Source organism: Drosophila innubila (genome assembly GCF_004354385.1).
Source record: "Drosophila innubila isolate TH190305 chromosome 2L unlocalized genomic scaffold, UK_Dinn_1.0 4_B_2L, whole genome shotgun sequence".
NCBI lineage: Eukaryota > Metazoa > Arthropoda > Insecta > Diptera > Drosophilidae > Drosophila > Drosophila innubila.
In genome coordinates this window covers 26,600,193-26,622,524 of record NW_022995372.1, presented here as the reverse complement: position 1 = coordinate 26,622,524, position 22,332 = coordinate 26,600,193, and the positions used below count along the sequence as shown (strand labels likewise).

Here is a 22,332-nt window from a genome sequence, read left to right as displayed (position 1 = left end):
ACAAATAGGCTAAAAGTAACGCGGATGGACCACAATAATTTGGGTCAATTTAACAGCAGTATTTTTTTGTGTATTTATCACACTTGATGGCAAAGTGTTTTAGCTAATGATGCCAAAATGTCGCTTTCTTTTATATTACTCCAACATTGCTTAGTTTTTGATTAGAAAAAGATTGCTAACTGTGTATTAAATAACCAAAAAAATACAAACAGTGATTATAGGCTAATTTGAGACTTAAGACCCGACAATTCGCACATATAGTAATTGCATAGAAAAAAGTGTGTTCTTTTATTGAATTATATTAACTATTTGTTGTTAGTTAACATCTAAACTTGTGTATCATTTATCATACTTGTTATTTCTTTGTATCACTCCGAAGCGAACCAAGAACCGATCCATTTAGAATAGGGTACCCCTTGAGCCCGATCCTTACCGAAACTCTACCTTAAAAGCGATTCTATCTGTCTAAATTCTATGCCGCCTATCATCTATGTGAGGTGAGGTATTTATTTTAAATGTACAGAATCTCTGTGTGTGTGCCTGTTTTGGCTTCTCTATGTTCTACAGGCCTACTGCGATCTACTTAACTTCTCTAACTACAAAGCATCCATATTGAAACTGTCACAAGTTACTAAATTTACTTATTTTTTCCGAGCTGAAACACTAATTTACATACAAACTTACCACTGAAGTTAGCCCATTCGAACAAAATGTTAAGGCAAGTTTTAATATACCCGTCTATTCCTACTGAATACAGGTCTTATGTGTATTCTCGATTCGAATCCCTTTGACAACAATCAAGAAGCAATCAATCACTCCACTTGGTCACTGTCATGCATCTCTAAGCAGCAAGAGCAAAAGCAATAGCAACAGCAACAGCAACAGCAACAACAACAACAACAGCAACATGTGACGACAGGGGAAGTACTTCCAGTTCTGTGAAATGGCGTTGACACTTGGGTGTCACTTTAATTAGTGAGTGAAGCGATGAGCGACGAATCGAGTATCGAGAATAGACGATGCAGTATCGAGTATACAGTGTATACTATACACACGCATCCATCATTGAAGGGGAGACACATCAATATGATTTTAATACGAGTATCGCAAACGTTTCACAAATCACAGAATGACTGTAAGTGTCTCCAATCATATCACCAGTTAAGGCTGTGATTAATCATAGACAAACTGGGACAGTGGCAAGTGGCAAGAGGCAAATGAGACGCCCTAGGGGCTTGTTGCATGTACTGTGGCAGCTGCCGCTGCAGCAGCATTTAAATGATTTCAAAATAATGCCGAAACTTCATTTTATATGCCATTTTTTACGAGTTGCAAACTTTTGACCTTTTGCTTTCGGCAAGGCACAACAATACACAATCAACACGTTTCGACAATCGATCGATTTCATGAGCAATCAAACGATGTCACATGCGGCATCGTCAACCCTCCAACTAAAAGTTGCGGCAAGTTCAAAGTTCTTAAACCCAAAGGCGAACCTGGGGCGAGTCAAAAGCATACACATTGTACAATGGATCCAGATTCAACGACCACAGCAGCAATAAAATAAAATACATTTACCAAGCTCTTTTCCTCTCATTCTTTCTATTCTCTCTCTGTCTTTCGCTCTTATTTCCTGATGTGCCTCTGTCTCTTCTTTAATTCAGCTGACAAATGCCCAAAATGACAAAGTCCAAACACAAATTTAAATTACATTTCGCATCATTGAAATAACTTTTAGTTTTCAAGGCTATCAATATTTTCCACATTTACATTAAATTAAAATCAAGTAAGGTATAGCTGAGTATGAATATAGGAATATTGTTTTTATGTTCTATTGACTTCTTTATAATAATATTAATCGACCATTTAGTCAAAAATTGAGATATTAAAAGATTTATTTAAAGATAAATGCTATAAATATGACAATCTTTATGTTCTTACCGTCTTACGTTTAGAATCGAAAATTATCTTTCGTACATACCAATCTAACTTCAACTAATTCCTTAACATTCAAATTAAATTTTAATAAATTATATTGAATTTCTGAAACTTAGGTGCTTTTATCATGATCATGCATATCAACTTAATTTGGTGGTCCAGTTAAATAAGTGAAGGAAATTAAAGAAATTAAACTCAATAAAAAATAAAAAACAGAGTATACTTATTATGTAAATGAGCTAACAGAGAGATGATAAACTAATCACATTCTATTCATGACTTGAAAACAACAGGAAGTCTTCACTTCCTTTGCCAACCTTCAGGCAGCCCCTTTCCAAAAGAAGCTGCTGCCACTTTGGAGCCGAGCTCGGACTAGTAGAAGTTAACAAGAACACGTAGTAAAGACTTTGCCGTTTAATGCGATTAGAGAGTGGTAGACAACAGCAAAGAATAGAACCAGAGTCCCAACTACTACCGGGTTCGTACTCTTCTTTGGGTCTGTGATTTATAGCACACTGCAATCGATGCTAGAGCAGCAGTCGGAGATGCTTATCCCAAGTCTTTGGCTTGGCCATATTTGACTTAAAAAATTTATCAATTGGATTTGCAAACTGCTTTGTCATAAGTTCTGTAGCCTTTTGACACCCAAAGTGCCCAAAAAGAAGAAAACAACTCGCAAGTTTTCTGATTACAGTCGGGTCAAGGAATGTTTTCTGACTATCAGAGCACGTGCTGGTATTTTATATTTGATTTACTGTTGAGAGCTCACTTAGCAAATGGAAGATATACAAAACGAAAACCTATGGAAATCCTCCGGAAACGGCAACAATAGATTCCCACAAATGCTAGCCCTTAGTCCGGTAGGACATATGTATATATGACTAACTGAACTGGGAATTCTGATTAAACCAGTTAAAAATCAGAAAACATTTAAATGACCCAAAAATTCTTATGAATCTTTTTTTAACAAACAAAAAACTAACCAGGCGAACAAGTCATGTCTTCCTAATTGAGGACAAAAGACAAAACCATAACACTTACATTTAATTTGAAGCCTTTTTTCAGTATCTTTTATGCTTTTACACAGAATATATAAAAAAAAGCTCTAGACATTTTTAAAGATAATCTCAGTTGCATAATAAAGTATAACAATCTTATTATTTTAAAGCAGATTGGCATTCGTAAGTATGTAACTTCATTCCAATATGCAATTATATTTTTAATGATTTCAATTAATCTGAATTGCTCAACTTCAGCGTTAAACTCTTCTCAACAACAACAATATATAGTAAAAATAAAAAACAACAACTCTTAACGTGACTTTTGTGCAACTGTCAACGTTCATTTTGCTGTTTCGCTAAATATTTTAATTAAAGAAATAATTACATTTAATGTACGGGAGCAGAGAAGTACACGTAATACACGTGACCACGCCCTCACACTGAAAAAAAAACCAGCTTCTAAAATCAAGAACATTCATCTTAAATATTTTGTTCTTAAAATAAGATTATTTTAAGACCAAATTACTAAAACTAAGATTATTAATCTAAAAAATCTTAAAATCTTAATATAAGCATAAAAATCTTAAATGGTTGGAAAGTATGAATAGGTACTATTTCGTGTCAAACAATTTATGGCACCGTGGCGCTCTGGTTTGAGAGGCCGCTTCAGCTGTGAAGCAGTAGGCGGCGGTTCGAATCCCACTCGTAACAAATTAAAATAACATTTATAAAATTACTAAAACAGAATTAAAATATATATAAAACAAAATTTAAAAATAAAAAAAATTCAAATATAAAAAATAATTTTCATTTATTTTATTTTTTGATTTTAATTTTAAGAACATTTATTCTTAAAATTAGAACTTGGTCTTATTTAAAATGTTCTTAAAATCTTTTAGAACATTTTTTTTTATCAGTGCAGAAATGCAATCGTGCATTTTACGCCTGTATACTCTTTCACATACACTCTCCTAATATTGTAATAAAATTTGTAACATTGTGATATGAGATGATGAACTAATATCAATCCAAAAAAAAAAAACGATTCTGTAGTTTGTTATGGGAAATAATAATGATATTTTAAGTAAGATTACATATCTAATTAAGTATATGATTAACACTCGTACTCATAAACAGACTTACCTAATATCTACATAGGTAACATAACAAAAGTATAGCTGGTATAGCTTGGATGTGCTCTGAATACATTAAGTGTATAAACAATATATATGAATTTATTGACTTTCTAATACGAATAACAATGTAAAATTGAGATACCAAGGGTATTCAATAGTCAATACTTACAAGCAACATTAAGCAACATAATTTTTTCCAACTTTATTGCCTTTTTGTTAAAAACTTCATTAAGGGAATTTATTTCGACGGTGGCAGGGATAAAAACTGCTCATCTACAATATTTTCGCTTGTTTAATTATTTTATCATTATAAGCAAATGCAAATGTAGGTATGCACTTACAGTTTTTCAGAGTATAAAGTGTGGTTGACACAAATGAAAATTCAATTTAATGATTTATCAAGCGGAGAGTTTGATATTAACAGTTAAGATAATAAACTACTCTATCGTGAAAATAAACATCAAAATTCAGAAATCATTCGTCTCAGAACCTGATTTCAGGTTCTTGCCCTTAACAACCTCTTAAAGTGTATTAAAGACAAATCTCCAAAAAACTGTAAAAAAAAAATTAAATTATATAAACAATGTTAATTAGGCAAAAAAAAAAAAATTCTATAGAGAGACTTATAATTAAGACAGCTTACTATGTATTAAAAGTTGAAGCATCTTCTCGTTCCCCTGAGAGCCATACACTGAGTCACTTAAAAGTGTATCAATATAATCGCTTTGTATACAAAATTAATGTACATCTATATAATAATAATAGCATCAACAATATATATATATATATATATATATAAATAATATTGTATATTAATATATGTAAATAATGTAATGTAATGTTTTGAAATGTGGGATTCTTACTTCTCTTCTCTCTTACCCTATAGCTATTCCTCTCTCTCTCTCTCTCTTCGTCTAAGTTGTGCAACATCTATTCAATTGTCAATCAAATCGGAAACAGTTCTTCAGACGAATTCTATAAGATTAAGAAACAAATGAATTGTCAAGATCATTGTACCTACCCATTTCAATTTTAATTCCTCCGCCCCTTCCGCTTCTCCAATTCTCGATGTTCAATAACAATGTTGGGACTTATCAGCATTCTGTTTGTTATCTCAACGGACCCCGGAAAGAGACAGAGACAGAGAAAGAACTCAATGCCCAGAGACAAACATAACAACAATAATAATAATAACAATATCATTAACAAAAGAGTGGAACAATGTGTATGCTCTGTGTCAGACAAATTAAAAAAATATTTTTCAACTGTACTGTATGTTGTGCTTAAATTTGGTTTAATGGTAATAATCCGGAAGCATATGAATAAATAGATTTTGTTCTCCCGTCAACGCAGTGACCCTATCAACAAATAAAAGTTAATTTCTGTTACTCAATATTCTTTTAAAGAATTTTAAAATAAAATCAAGAATCAATTAATTACAGCAAATGATAAGGAGGCTATGTATTATTATAAATATTATTGCGTTTTACAATCACGTACTGCAGGTTTTCTATATATTTCTTCCAAGTTCTAATGAAGTAATTAGTTTCAATCATTGAAAACATTATTATACCATTATATATTATTCATATATATGATTACTTTGAATGCGGAGTCTCTCAAAAACAAATGTTTAGGAGATTTCCGATTTTTGAGATTTCAGTTGTTTATTTGTGTCCCTCTCAAATATTTAATAAGAACGCATTAAGATGCGACACATTTGCAGTAAAGTCAAGAAATTGCCGACAGCAATTCTGCGTCCTGAGTGTTGCGAGTATTTTATGAAAACTGTTCCACCGAAGCCTTGGCCCAATCCCACTCAAATTCTCACTCTTAGACTTGGCAACCTGGCGACGTGAGCGCTTTAATCTTGTTTAAAAATGCGCAGCTGTAATAACAAGGTGGGTTGGAAGGAATGCGTGACTTCATGTAAAGGACGAACACACAATACAAGCGCACAACACACACACAAACGCACACCCACGCACTCAAGAGAAGGGGAGAAGTGGGTAAATGTAGCCTGCATTTAGGCTGGGTGCCATGTCAAATCTGCGCTGTGAGCATTCTAATGAGATGTGCTTCCCAGTTTCCTCAACTTTCACTTGCCACCTCACAAGGCCAACGCAACAACAACAATAACAACAAAGTGCCGCTATCACAGCCGCATAATCAAAGGGCGCTTGGAGTTGGGCGTGGCAGGCACTCGTCTTCGTCTTCGTCTTTGCATTGGCATTTCTTTTCACTGCCTTCTTTTGACTGCCTCATTTTGACTTGCCAGCTCTCCTCGTTGTTCTTTATTTTACATTTTTTGTATGCGCAATATATAATTTCATATTTTTTAAGATAATTATGTCGATAAGTCGGAAAAGGAAACGCACAACGGGCACATAAAGCAGGTGAAAAGGAATGAAGGCAACTGAAAATAGACAGCCAGTGGGAAAGTAAAATGGAAAGCCTTTTCATACAATGTTATTAGCCTTAACTTAAGGTAAGTTAATATAAATGTGAAATCGATATCATATTCTGATTTTCAATGTTAATTACAGATGGATATCTTAAAGATACTTAAGAATCTGAATGATTTAAAGTAAAAACTATTATTAAAATGAATAAATTAATTATCTAAACTCAAGTTGTTTTTTATGATAAACGTAATACTACCCTTAACGGAATCGAATTTAACTTTTAAGTACTTCTGAGTACATAATAATGGGTTCCATGTAAAGATTACAATTTTAATCTATTAATATAGATTCCCACATTTGGTAGGATATTAGCAAGTCCATGCAACTTTAAAAGAAAATCTTTCCATTCCTGAGGCCTTGTGGTATCGCAAATCCGATTTACAATAGAAACTTCAGACAAAGCGAAATGTTGCTTCTGACCCCAAAATATTCGTCGGTTGCAAAGCGGCTAATACAGCAGCCGCAACCAAGAGATGAACGAAAACAACAATAACAACTGCGGACCAAGCTTAAATCTTTCCCTCGTTGCTTCCAGAGCTGTGCAACCAGCCGCTGCAATTTCATTAGGAGCAGTAAAAACTCGTCCGGCATTGACTATCCCATTACACACAAAATGAAGAAGATTTGGCTGGAAAGGGGGATGGGCGGTGGGGGTGTTGCTGCATAGGCAAATGCTAAAAGCAATCGTCTTAGGACCTAGTATTTTTGAATTCGCGTACATTTTCTTAAGCCATCAGTAGGGCAGAGTTGGCAGTGCGTTAATCCTACACTTTTTCAACCAGTCAACAAAATAATTTTTAATATCGTCTGGTTTGAGAACTGCCTGTAAATTATACAATCTTGCTAATGACATTCCTATTCTTTTTATTCATGTTTAAGTTTGTCTTGTTTCCTTCGTTATTCCTTCAAAATGGCTTGTGGTCAATAAAATGTTTTCATGTAATCCACATTTCTTTTTATTTACTACCATTAAAACTATTGTACTTTTACTTGTTTTGACACCAGTGAAAAAACAATAATAAAATTATTATCTTAAGTAAATAAAAAGTAAAGAAATTTTTATAAAATAGTTCTATGGATTCAGAACCTGCATAAAAATTTCAAACAATTTAAAAAATTTAATTATGTATGTATTGCAATTGAATACAGGTTTAAACTGACAGCTTGAGGTCTGTGGTATCTAAAAGCGGTCCGCGAGCCGCGTCTAGCCAAGTCTATATCATTCGGACTATCGAGCCAAATTTTCTTGAAAGTGTTTCAAGTTTGAAGCCTAACCCACAATTATGTTTGTTTCACAAAGTAAACAAGCCGAATTTTTATTGCTAATCAATTTCGCTTAATAAAACATATCACTTCAGTTTTGGGATCGAAGAGTCTGAATTTCAAATTCAATATTTGACACTTTATTCCAAATTAGTGAGCAAATAGATTCCGATTTTATCAACAATTTATTTAGAAAACATGTTTTAAAAGTTGAGATATTCTTTTATTGTATTTTTATTTATTCGAAATGAATTGGCCATGCACTCAGTGTCACGTTTTAGGGACAACTGCAACTGCGAATGCCTCCTCAATAGCTTAAATAAGGTGTGGTTGGAATATGCAATTTGAGTTTCAAACAGTTGACATTGGCAACAGCCCCAACGTACAGTGCACCGCACCGCACCACACTGCATTGACCCACCTCACCAATTGCAGAAAATCAACGCAAAAACCACAGCAACATTTAGCAGCAATGCATAAATCATAGCATACTTAATAGCGCCAAAACAGACACGCACACCAATACAGATATATGAATACAGTATAAATTGGTGGGATGCCCTGCTGCGAAACTGACTCGCGGTTGTTTTGATTTCGTTTGTTACCTTTAATTAGAAATGTTGCCACATTATAAATGAGCCAGAGCAAGAGCCCTGTCATTGCTGCATTTGAGGCGGCAACAAATTAAATATTGAAAAACAGAATAATAATTATGAGGCAATACGAATTTGGTAGGGGAAAGTGCAGCAGCAACCGCAGTACGCTCATTTATTTATGCATTTATGCACAAAATTAACTAATTTAAGTGACATGAAATATTTCGGTTACCGTGGTCAGAAACGACAAACTGGTCCAGTTTCGTGGCAATGCATTGAATTAGCCGCCAATCGAGATATAATTGAGTTAGTCGGCACTGAAATTGGGGTTTTAGTTTGATAGCCAACAACAGTAAGACTTCGCTAACAGGAAAGAGCAGACTTCAAAATATAAAACTGAAATATTTTCAATAATTGAGCGACAAACATATTCACCATATTTTATCACATTCAGATCTCCAATTTACTGCAACGTCGGCTTATGTATACTCGATTGATGTCCATATTCTTGTCATAGAAGTTCTACTGTAGTTCAAATTGCACCCACATCCATTAGAATTATGCATTTGCATTCTTTTTTTTTTTTTAATTTTGAATGTTTGCTAATTATATTTAAATTCTTCTTAAGCTTTCCACATTATGTCCATGGAAGTCTGCGGTGGATCTGGAGAAATTATTTACAAAATGTCGTATATTTCCTTTCTCAATTACAGATAGAAGAATTTCTTTACCTGCTAGAAATTCTATAGCAATTACAGGACAAATATGAGCAGCTTCTTGGACAACTGCAATCTCTGCTCTGTTCTGACACTAAACAATTGCCACCCCTTTGAGAGTGCCACTCTTTAGGGGGGCAAAAGGATGTAAAATTAGTTGCTGCATTCCAGGATGGTTGCTTAAGCAACTATGCAAGCAATTGGACAAAATGCTGCTCAGTTGAGGAAGAGACGGGTGGTGGGTGGAGAGTGGAGGGAGGAAGAAGCGGGAGACGGAGGGCAAGAAAGGCTGCAAGTGCAGTGAGTAAAGTGAACTGATAAAAGGCAACAACTGCTGCGCTGATTTATCTGCGCAGCATTTGCCAGCTGCAGCACAAATTGCCAACAGAAATTAATAAGAGAAATAAGTTAACCATTTCCTGTCGATGCCAGCCAGCGAGCCATAATAGCAGCAACAACGGCTAAATAAATACTCTGTTCAAAAAATACAAGAAAACATGCATGAAAGCTTTATTTCTTTGCGGTCGATTGGAAGATACCCTGGGAGACATATTTCAAAATATATTAAGACAAACACACGCACTTGGAACACTTGGCAAGGTAACAAGTAAATAACTTTAAATAATTTTTGTACTTACTAGAAAGTGATAATACTTTCTGGATAAATAGATAGTACTTCAATTACATTTTAGAACAAAAATTCTAAAAACTTGTTCATTTATTTAAATCGTTGCTGGCTTACTCTGCCTGTGAAATAAATCATTCCAAATGAAATATCCCTTTTTTTGACAATTTTCAATAATCACAGAGTATAAAAATCCCAACTAATAGCCCATTGTTAGAGTTCTTGTCGAGGGACTGGGAGACATTCCAATAACTGTACAACATCCGTTCGAGCCACACAATGGCAAAAACGTTTCCAATTTCAATGGGGAAATACTTCTATCTCAACGATAAAATATTTTTGGTGATGTTTTGAAATGCATAGTTACATAAAAGACAGTTAAGCCCACAACCGAAATGGGAAGCAGTAAGTAGCAGATGGAGGAAAACAGAGATTGGAGCAGGGAATAGAAAAACATCGAGTCGGGTGCCATTGCAAATACTCAAATATGTATACAGACTCTTTGCACTTCAGCGAAAGACTCCAGGGATGCAGACATGCTATGCCCATTGGCTTCATGTGTTAGTGAAGTCTATTTTTAAGAGTAATGGAGTAAAGTGGAATCAAGTTGACAAAAGCAGAAGAATTATATTCAAGCTGAGCCTTAAACTAATACTGCCAGCCGCTTCAATTCAGATATTTGGATACCTCCTTAAAAATATATAACTAAATCAAATTTGTTCAAATATGTGCTTATTGTCAAATACAATATATAATTAATTATAATCAAGGCTGTAAACCACCAAAAGTTTGGTGAAAGTTTGGTTTGTTGGTACGAACCATAGAGCAAGTCTGAGGTTTGGTACCTTTTAAGCCCCTTGGATTAATTAATGCAAAAACCAGTTGGACAATCGAGCATTCTCGACTGCCGGAGACCCCGTACTTACCATGGAAAAAGCTAAGACTGCTCAAAATTCAAAAATGTTCTGCTCACTTGACGCCTTGAAATCGCTGTATAACATTTTCGACTACTTGTTTTAATGGCAGCTATATGGTATAGAAAACCGATTTGAACTGGAAAGGATGTATAAAACAAACTTAAAAGCATATTATGTCCAATGACAGCTATATGTTTTAGGGGTCCGATTTGAACCAACTTTGGTCGAGATATATTAAACCAAGCTAGATACATATTGTATTAAAAACAAAGAGTTTTTCATACTAAGACTTTATTTTCGCAAGATCGGTCCTATGACAGCTATATGATATAGTGGTCCGATTTAAACCAACTTCTATAAGAATGTATGAGACTAACTTAAATGCATATTCTATAAGTTTGGTTATGATATCTCATAAAACAAAAAGTCTTTCATACTAAAGCTTGATTTTCGACTGATTGTTTCTATGGGCGCTATATGACATAGTGGTCCGATTGAAAAAAGAAACCAGCTTGATCTGCCTGCAATATAGAGAAATCTACATACCAAATTTGGTGTCACTAGCTTTTAAATTTCTCTTAAAATTTGGATATGAAATTTTCGATGTCGATTTTTAGGCGGTAAATGGGGCGTGGCCAAATGCTGTCTCTAGCTCTTATATCCTCTGAGATCTAGGCGCTCACACAGACGAACAGACAGACGGACAGACGGACACCAATCCGCGAATTCAAGAATACCAGAGATGTGCTACCTTGCTGTACAGAGACATTGGGATCTGTCACACTCACATTTATGTTTGCTCTAGCTTCATGTAACTGTAGTATGCATGATAAAAAGAATGAAAACTTAAATTTCGAACTAGATGTAATCAGTGAATTGCTCTGTCAGCCTGTCCATTGATTCACCCACAGTTAGAGCACTCTAAGTGTCGTCCCCATTTTCGTCTGACAATCTGACATTCTATGCTTTTGGAAAATTTCGCGTGCTCGTTAAATGTTTGTCTAAATGTTGGCCTAGTTAATAATTCAGCACAACAAATGTGGCTAAGATGAGTGTCAGCAACGTTTGCTGTGTCATATTTGACGTTAAGACTAATATAATGCATAACGACAAACTGAGACCAAAAACGAATTTGTTGTTTGGCTCTGCACGCAATTTAGTTGGCCCGAAGCTCTTTGGGCCTAGACAGGCAGGCGATTCGCATGTATCTAATATTTGAAGTGACAAATCTATTTATATGCAAATACCACACCTAACCCTATTCTAGGAGTATTACCTGGACTCAAACATGAGCCGAGTGTGCGTGTCAAGCAGAAGGCTTTCTACTGAATTCTTCGCACAATAAATCACAACACATACGCGTTCCATATGAGTTGAAAGTTGTGGAAGGAGTGTGGGCTGGCAGAGGGAATGAAAAAAATAGAACTAATAAATCTAAAGCCAATTAATTGACTTAACTGCTGCCGGCTGTGGCAGGCAACGGCAATGGCAAGGCCTTTGCACCCCTTTGCAATGGGCCGCAATTTATGGGCACGGCATAAACTTGAACCCGCACATAATAAATCATAACGTTCTACAGATAATATAAAGCCTCCTAGCATATTTGCAGTACATGGAATCTCGAATCCTCTTCAATTCTCAATCCTCAATCCTTTTTAGTTATTCACATACTCAAAAACTCCCAAGGCTGTATGTGTGTTAAATTCCGCCTGCGGAATCAAATTTTAACAAACCGCTCTTAAATCTCTGTGCAAGTAGTGGAATATATAAATGGTTATTCCTCTGCCCAGACACATAATTTACGCCTTCTCCCCTCCTCGATAGCTAAATCTAAACCTAGGCCAAAGGCACAAAGTCACAAAGGACGAGTCGCTCTCGTTCGCATCTACTCGGCATCACAATTCCGTGTAATATAAATGAATATTAATAATTATTTCCTCTTGGATTTAAGTTCAAGTATCTAATAGTTCTTATAACATTCTAACTTTAAATATATATAAAATATCTTCACAAGACCTTACATATTTAAATAAAAATATCTTAAATTTATTGAGTGTTTTAAGCGCTATTAAAATGAAATCTTGAGACTAAATATACGTTTGATTCAATTATTACTATTATTTTTAATTAAATTAGCATTCCCAAATAACACAAAAATGTGTTTTGTTATATTTTGATTATCTAAAAATACTAGAATTATTCATTACTAAATTCTTATATGAATTATTTAAAATAATTAGAATGGAGTAAGATTCGGTTTGATTTTTAGAATGGATGCGAACTGCATGTACAGAGATTAAACAAAGCCACTTACATTAAGAAGTTGGATGATATTTTTGCAACCCTTGAATTGCTCACCCAGCCTTGACCACATTCACCTCAAATAAAAAGAAACTTAGTGCTATCCCCAAATCAAAATGCAAGGTAAACGTCGACGCCATATGATCCTAAAAAGAAGTAAAATTAGCAATAGGTCGTTTAAAAACAATCAATTTACAACATTTTAATAATTATCAAGCTTAAAGGACAGATTCAGTATTCAGGCATAGCGAAAACGTATGTAATTGCACTACGCCTCCTCTTTTATCACAATTTTATTGCGAGGTTGCGTCAGTTTTTGTACAACAACTTCCTTAGATACAGCTGGTCTCTATCAAATCCAATGTATTTAGTTAAAGAACTGATTACCAAATGATCCTGTAGCAATATGATGGTATCCAAATGTGTCCATTTTAAGTTATCTTCCATTAAAGTTGAAACAAAGCCTTATTTTAGTGATTTCACATTGCTGTTATTAAAAGTAAACAAGTGAAAAAACCTATTTGTCCGGTATTTTATTATTAATGAGCATACCTTTCATATTAAACCCAAAACATAAAGGTAGGTCACATAACTCGTCTACAATTTAGTTTTAAAGTTTGTATTTTTTCTAAAAAATGGGTCAACTTTGAGAAGGTGTCACGCCAACAATTTGTACCTGATTTCAAAAAGCTTTTGGATTCGTAATCCTTGAAGATTTTTCTATTGAATGCATACAAAAAAAAATGATTTTTGTTACGCTTTTCAGCCTGCGATGATTAAAAATTGGTCGTCTGCACTTAGGCAATATCAAAATTTTAAAACTCAACGCAATAATGAATATTTTAAATCGCTCGCATTTGTAAATAACTTCATACAACCTTTAGATCTGTTATATTTTCATTCTACTAGTAACGGATTTTAAACACAATAGGCCTTTCAATCTAATTTGAGTTTACCTTATGAACTCGATTCTCAAATGTTTCAGTACACTTTCACAATACATTTCAAATCTAACTTTAAAATTTTTCAATTATTTTACATTTTTTTTTTTACAATTCATTGAAATTATTTTAAAGTGTTAATTTTGGTGGTCACGAGAAGAATTTTATAATTTAAGGTAAGCGATTTCGTAAAGCATATATTGGGGCGCTGAAAGAGCCATATCTTTCGACGCATTGACTAGACTAGAGCCGAGACACGCACAGACATGTAATGACGTAATACGCCTGGAATATCAACTTGTAATGCATTTTGTGGTTGTCATTTTGACCTTGAACCTGTAAAATTTCGAGACGAGAAAGGACACAGAACTTTGCTGCTGGGCCACAACAAATCTCCTTAATTTTCTAGAAAGTAATTTCCGTATCTTTGCCTGCTTTTCCAGATATGATCGTTGAACGGGCATCTTCGTCTTACAGAAATATTGCAAACTACCCTTATGTTAAATTTGCCCAATCATATGCAAAAAAACATTACGGCGTGGACGTTATGGAGATATCGATTAAAATTGGCAAGGCGTGGAATAAACTGTCCAATGCTCAAAGAAGAAAATATCAAATTATGGATCATGTCGATTCTGAACAGCAATCTCAACTTCAACTTCAACCAGACCCGAATTCAAACGAGTCCGATTCTTGCCGCCCAAAAAAACGCCGATCCCGTCCAAAACCACGTTGCCCCATCCGCAGGAAACCAAGGTGTGCACCTAAACCAAGATGTGCACCTAAACCAAGATGCGCTCCAAGGCGCAAGACTTGTCCTAAGCCACGGTGCAAGCCAAAGCGTCAAAATGCCTGCAAACCCAAGTGTCAAAATCCAGGCCCAATGACAAGCAATGGTTACCTAAATTTTCTTCGCGACTATAGGCGCAAGCATTGCGGCTTGAAGCCCAAAGATCTGGTAATGAGAGCAGCGCGCTTGGTGCCGTCTCTCCGAATGCAAGAAGGATGAATATCGTCGTCAGGTAAAGGTCGCAAAAATTCTTAATTGGTCTATTTCTAACATTTTACCTTTTCAGGCATGCAAGGTGACCACGAGTTGCCGTCACAAGCGGCGTCGTGTCTGCAATTAGATAATATCAGAGCATTTCTACAGTCAACAAATAACCAAACTTAATCAATCGTAGATCTTCTACTACTTATACTGCAAAACTAATCTGAGATGTTTGTTAATTTTAAATCGAATGTAATAAACACATTTTATATAAGCGCTGCAGTTTCTATATTAGCTGGGTTCATGATGAAATCGGAATGAACGATATGTATTAGCATTTGGGAATGATTATAATCTGCAATAATTATTGCATAAACGAGTGGGAACGTTCAAGGGTTGACGTAGTCCCTGATTTAAATAGAATGCTACTTTAATGTGATTCTGCTAACTTTAGTTGATATTGATCGTCACAAAATTTTCCATCGAATATTTTGGGGCATGAAATCGCTTTGTTAATTATACTTTTCAGCTGTTCTAAAGTTACAGAATATAAGTATTTTGTCTATCAATATATGTATCAAGCAAAAACAGCAATTTATAAACAAAACAAAATGACAAATACAATTTTAAAGTGAATTTAGTCAAATAAATTGAGGGAAGGCGTTTAATAAATTATGTATGTTATTTGTCGCTATGTAACTTTGTAGGTTTTCATGCTTATTGAATACATTTAATTATAATATCATTGAAAATATACATTTATTCATATTTCTTTATTTGATCGGCTTATAGCGGAATCTACATACCAAATTTGGTGTCACTAGCTTCTAAATTGTTCTTTTTTTTCGATTTATGGGCGATAAAGGGGGCGTGGCCTAATTCTGAAACAAACTTGATCTGCTTGCAATTTAAAGGAACCTACATACCAAGATTGGTGTCTCTAGCTCTTATAGACTCTGAGATCTAGGCGCTCATACAGACGAACAGACAGACGGACAGACGGACATTGCTATATCGACTCGGCTATTAATTCTGATCAAGAATATATATACTTTACAGGGTCTGCCACGCCTCCTTCTGCATGTTAAACACATATTATTTTAAACAAACCCAATAAACCCTTGTACTTTTTTTAAGTACGGAGTCTTAAAACGCTTTCTTGTTTCGCTTTCGAAAATCGGATTGAAACTAGAGTTGGGTGCGGGCCTTATTTTTTAGGCCCGACACGGCCCGAGTCCAAAACTTACGACTAAATATGGGCACGAGCCGATCGGTAAATTTCAATAAAAAGTGATTAATATTTATTTATGTAATTATTTGAAATTTTTATTCCAAAATAGTATTTTATCAACTTAACAGTCGAACAAAAATGCAAAGATTTGTGTTCCGTTATCAAATTTTCGCAGTTATTATTAGATGGATTATTTTTATTCCGCCGTCGTTTTGCTTCCAGGAACTTATAAATTTTCAGACGGAACCAAAGTAATTTTCTATTATATATATTTTTTATCGTTTTTAGAAATGAGAAATAGTGCAGTTACTTTTAATTTACACATTTCATTTCATTTTATTTATCTTATTCATTATGCAGTGGTATAGCTTTACATTACTTAAACTTCAACTAAAATTTTTACTTCATCGTCAAATATTATTTTCGAAGGCTCAGGAGGCGTATATGTTCAATTTATTTGAACGTAACCTACTCAACTGTATTATAGTTTAGTATACATTGAAAGTCAGTGCTTGAAACAACACATTTTATAAATACTCAATATTTTTTATAGTTTTTTAAATCTTTTTTATATTTTAAATTATTGTGAATTCAGTTTTACAAAAAGAGACATCGAAGGTAAGTGCAAAAATTTTATTTTTTTATTCTCTTTGTGGAAATTCCGTATCGAACTAATAAGATTTAGGAAAGTTCTTAAAATCCGATAAAACATCCATTTTTATTTTCGAGAGGATTTAAAACAAAAATTCTTCAATAATTCAATTGAATATTCACTCTGTCGAATTAATTAAAATAATTCTATGAAACTTTCGGTTCATTCTGGATATGATATGCAATGTGACAAAACACCCACTAATAAATACTTATTGAACGTAAAGTTCTTCTGATGCTCTCACGCACCAACTGCCTGGATAATGACTTGGCAGTCGAAGCTTGTAAACATAAATCCAACTGACGCTAATTGTTTGTTGCAATTACTACTACTGCAGCAGCAGCAGCAGTTGTTTCTACGTGCAACTCACAGAGTCACCCAGATACCCGGCAGTTCGGGGAGTGGCAGGTCGAGGGGGTGGCATCGAATGTATGCAAATTTGTTGCATCTACGAGTGCAGTGCCGCTGTTGCTGATGTTGCAGCTACAGCAAACAATTACTCAAATATTGTTGCAGCTGCTCGTTGCTGATGTTGCTCGTTGTGCGTGCTAAATGGCAACTATTCTGGCGGCTAATGATAATCACTCGACGCGCACTGCACTTACCTTACTCGTCGTCAAATTGTTCTCTTCTCTTCCCTTCCGGCACTTGTCTACCATCTTTCGCTGTCAATTTCTTAATCAAAGGCATCAACGCCCAAAGAGCTGCCACATTTTTTCCCGCCGGTACTTACTAGGCACGTGATTCCATTGCAAGTGACTTTATTACAAAGCACTTTTTATTATGCGCCTCGGAAAGAGATGTGAAAAGATGTTTCATACCCCTTTCTTGGGAATGCATAAGCCTTCTTTGTAGACTCTGCACTTATGTACAAAAAAGGGTCTATATTAAGGAAGCGTTCCTTAGCATTTGAGGTTAGATGTAAAAAATTATGGCAGGGACTTTCACAGGCTGTTTTTTCTTCTAGTCTTTAACTTAAATGTTATCTTGCCTCGATGTTCAGTTCAGTGTTCTGTCTACTTTACTCATCAATCAACAACTGGACGGTCGCTTTAAGCTTGAAATGATCCAGGAGCTCCCGATTAAATAGTATTCTATAATAATATTTATGTGCTATTTAACTATCACAGAAATAATATCTTCACGGACTGGAAACCAACTCAGCCCATTCTTCCTGGGGCCGAGAATAGATTTCAACTTTGCATACAAAGTCAGACACATTTGCAAATGGGCTGTACACGTATTATGTTCCAAAGTGGGATACTGAAGAAGGTTGGCACAGATGGATATAAATCACAATATAAGCCTGTCCACAAGAATTCATAATTTTGCAAATGCATTTAGCAACTAACATAGACAGAGGCTTAGATAAATTATTGTTTGTTTAGTTAATTACGGTCTATATGCTTGGTAATTTTAATTAAATACCAACACATGTATGCAAAACAATAGTTCAGTTCTACCAAATAAATGCTCCTATTCAAATTAGTTTTGCAAAATATTAGGAAACTCTTTTTAGGTGCTACAGAGTATGAACGAGTTTAAAATATTTAAGACATCGAATGTTTTCTTCTATTTTAGGAATTTAGATATTCAGCGCATTTTTAATATTTGGTTCTAGAAAAAAAAACCTTTGTTATCTGTATTATTAAGTATTAATGGCAAAAATTAATATGAACCAGCTGGAACCAAGAACAAAAGAAATATCTCCATCCCTTGAACACAATAAGATGTTCAGACAATTACCTTGACCAAATGTGAGCATGGCCCATAGGTAGTCTTAAGTCAGGACGAATGGCCAAAACAATTAAATAAACAGTCCGTAAAGCTGTTTACTCCAAAATCTACTCTTGCAACTGTAAAGTGATATTAATTATGGGTTTTGGCTGCCCGAAGCGACACTCCACTCGACACAGTTGTCTGCAGTTTCCCAGTTTGCAGTTACCACAGCCACAACCTGTCCACTTGCCGAGTAATTCCTCGTCTTAGTTATCATATTAGTCCACATCACTGACTATGTTTAGGCGAGGGTCAAAGTTGTGCTGTAGTATCTGTTGCAAATAATGGTGAGCTGTAAGAATAAGAATAAGCAATAAGTTGTAGATATAAGATTTTATACCATGCGGTATTCTATCTGCTCCACATTCTGTGATATTATTCTCTTTAAGAGAAAGATAATTCCATACAGTATTCTATATTCTTTATTCATTTATATTCTAAGTATTTTTCAAAGAGAAATTCAATATTCCATATGATATTTTATTCTCGTTCTTCCTTCCATATGTTATCCAATCTTTCTTAGTAAAGTTTTACTTTTCGTAGTAGTAGTTATCAATATAACACGACATCTGTATTCATCGATCGTTTTAATTCTATTTATTTCTAAGCGATAATATAAGTATATAATTTCTTAATTATTGATAGATTAAGTTGTCGATAAGCCAGTTATATGCATCCTATTCATATTTATCGGTAGTTAAATTTGTCTTCAATTGTGCTAAAATTATAAAATTTGAGATCTACTGGTATTCCTTTTAAATATTATATTCCTTTTAATAGAAAATGTCATCTATTTCATCTGATATTCAATATTCTTCTTTAATTTCTTTCAAGTATATAATGGCGGCAGCCAATACTTTACAACCCCAGAAGAGCATGCTTAAAGGACCTTGCACAAACAATGCCTTTGCCAAGTTTATTCATGAATATGGCACACGATATGGCTTTAATGGTCAAAGCATGTTAATGGCCGGAAAAGAGTGGAATCGGATGTCGAGCTCCCAAAAGATGAAATACCAAAAGATGAAGAGTCCCTTTAACATTAACAGGGATGATGTCGATGAATGTGGTATGAGACAGGGTCTCAGTGCCTGTGCCAAAAAGCGCAGTTGCCGGCCATCTAAGCCACGTTGTGCCATGCGCAAGAAGCCAAGATGTGCCCCAAAGCCAAGATGTGCACCTAAGCCAAGATGCGCTCCAAGGCGTAAGTCGTGTCCTAAGCCACGGTGCAAGCCAAAGCGTAAATCTCGCTGCGCTAGAGTCAAATGCCAGAAGCCTGGGCCCATTACAAATAATGGATATCTCAATTTTCTACGCGTCTATCGACGTAAGCATTGCGGCCTGAAACCGAAGGATCTGGTGATGAAGGCAGCTCGGGCTTGGTGCCGTCTTTCTGAGTGCAAGAAGGATCGTTATCGTCGACAGGTACTTTGATCCCAGAGTTAACAATTTCAATTTTTACTTTACTTTAATTTAAATTTCATTTTCTGTCTTCAGGCATGCAAGGTGACCACTAGTTGCCGTCATAAGAGGCGTCGGGTTTGCACTACTATGCCGTAGATTCCTGTCTGTGGTATCGTAAAAGCCCTCCTCTAAATCTATAAACTTTGAAACTATGTCAAAATTATATGTTAAAATTCATGCAGCCGATCAAATAAATTTTATTCAAACCCAGAAATCAAATGTGAATTAAATTAAATTTACTCAGGCTTCGGAACGTTGTCCGGTTCCTTCCACCGGTCCCACGGTGAATTCTTGCTTCAAATGTGTCCGAATGATTTGGTAACTGCGTATGCTGTTTAGGTTTGGTCACTTGTGATGTTGTAGTTATGCTCTGTCAGTTATGCTTTGTTTTTTTGTTATGTTTTCAGCGGCTATAATTTGGCCAGGTTGCTTGTGTTATACTGAGACTTTAAATAGTTCTTTAGGTTTTTCTCATCACATAAAATTAATGAGTTACTCGTTCTAAATTTACTTTGAATTAGTCAGTTTACACTGAGGTCGGAAAGCAAAAAGCCTTAGCTTAAGGCACTGATAAAAAAAACAATAAAATGAACGGAACTTTGAAGTCTAATTGTCAAATTGAAAATTGCTCATTGCAACATTTATTCATACTTATAACATTTCTTTAAACTTAAGAATTTAAATTTTAAATTAACATGTATTAAAATTTAGTTAACAAATCAAGACCTTATTTTAATTCAGTTCACAGTTTAATTACCTTATTGTCTCATCAGTTTTTTCCAAACACCTGGAGTGCTTATCGAAGTTAGTAACACATCGTATCTATATTTTCCAGTTCAAGATACAGTTCAATGAGGCGATGAACCATCAAACAAAACTATCGCATGAGTGTCGCGTTACTGAGATACATTTGTATCTAAGAATCTAACGGCACGGCAGCTGGCATCACGTGTAACTACTTATGCAATTGTGAAGGCTCGTAGACTAAATTCAATTTATTATTCCTCCATATGAGCTTTCGCACTTCACTTGCATGAATACATAATGAGCGCTATGCCGAACGGGAGCGAGTAAGAGAGTGTGGTGCGGGGTGGCAAAGGGGCGGGGCAGTTCACGTATTGCGAGCTGTTGCGTGTTTAAGCCTGCTGTGAGAGGGCGAAATTGAATTATTAATAATATGCGACGAACTGGAAACAGCATTGGTGCAGACTCAAATTTATAAATACTTATATGTATAGTGGTTGGGTGGCTTTGTGGTTGGGTGTCTTGGAGTGTTTTACGAGAGAGGCAGCTCCCAAAGCGAAAAGGCGACAACCTTGGGACATTTGGCCAGAAAAACTAATCGTGCCACTTACGACTATAATTTGTCAATTTTCTAAACAATTCCCCAAAGTCGCATAAAATGTCTCGTGTCTCTTTGGCTTTTGGCACCCATTATGCTCATTTCTCTCTTTCGCTCCTTCTCTAGTTATCTCCCCTCTCCCTATTTTTGTCTGCCTTTATAAAAGGAACACTTTGTTGCTGTGAAAAATGAGAGTAAACCCATATTAAGCACATTGCTGTCGGAATTTTGACCGACCGTCCGACGAACTGTCAGTGTCGACCCCTTGACTCCTCCGCAATTTCTCTGACTTTCTCCCTTATCGCGTTCAACGCATTTAAATGCCGTTGTATGCATAAATTACTTAGGTTCTAACAGTTTTAGTCCAACAAGTGTAAATGAGTCTGTAGCTCTGCGTGTTCCTCTACTCGGAAATGAAGCAATCTCTTCGACTACATTCTATTTGTGTTTTTCTATTTTGTCTTGATGTATTTTGTTGCAGTGTTTGAGATTTGGCTAACGAAATATTTGACGAACATAAGAGGAATCATTAAATGATAGGTCAAATAAAGTTAACTAATTCAAACTTGTAACAAAAACAAACGGGTTTTCTAGAAACTTTTATCAACGGTTACTTTAAACTCAGCCCACGGTCACTCCAAAATTCCAAGAGAAAAGTGCACGGACAGATTCTAATGTTTATTCAAAAGAGTTTAAAGGACAGATCTAAAGAGATGTTTATATCAAAATCTTTGCAGGATTTACCTAAACAAATAGAGTAAATTGATCTGATTTTTATCATTGGAAATAGAAATACAAAAGTAGTATTTAAGATATAATTGGTAAATATATAATTAGATAAATAGAAATCGGAGTAGAAATTATTTCACTTTGAAAAAATGCTTAGGTTGCAATACTTAATATTAAGTAGCAAAACATAAATTTAATGCTTTGTCAAAAATCCATTTTGCCCACAAATGGAAGAATTATCGAAA

At 35.0% G+C, this 22,332-nt stretch overlaps 1 protein-coding gene and 1 long non-coding RNA gene across 2 annotated transcripts; both read left to right on the top strand.

Annotated features, from left to right (window-relative positions):
• Window positions 1-14,035: 14,035 nt before the first annotated feature.
• Window positions 14,036-14,504, top strand: LOC117780922. Its single transcript, XR_004617128.1, has 2 exons — window positions 14,036-14,075; window positions 14,343-14,504. It is a non-coding gene; the product is annotated as an uncharacterized LOC117780922 (long non-coding RNA).
• A 2,141-nt stretch (window positions 14,505-16,645) lies between these two features.
• LOC117780921 (protamine-like protein 99C) lies at window positions 16,646-20,230 on the top strand. The gene is made up of 3 exons (XM_034617616.1): window positions 16,646-16,739; window positions 19,387-19,977; window positions 20,050-20,230. The coding sequence occupies exons 2-3, from the start codon at window positions 19,393-19,395 to the stop codon at window positions 20,110-20,112; spliced, it is 648 nt and encodes a 215-aa protein (XP_034473507.1). The 5' UTR covers window positions 16,646-16,739; window positions 19,387-19,392; the 3' UTR covers window positions 20,113-20,230.
• Window positions 20,231-22,332: the final 2,102 nt, after the last annotated feature.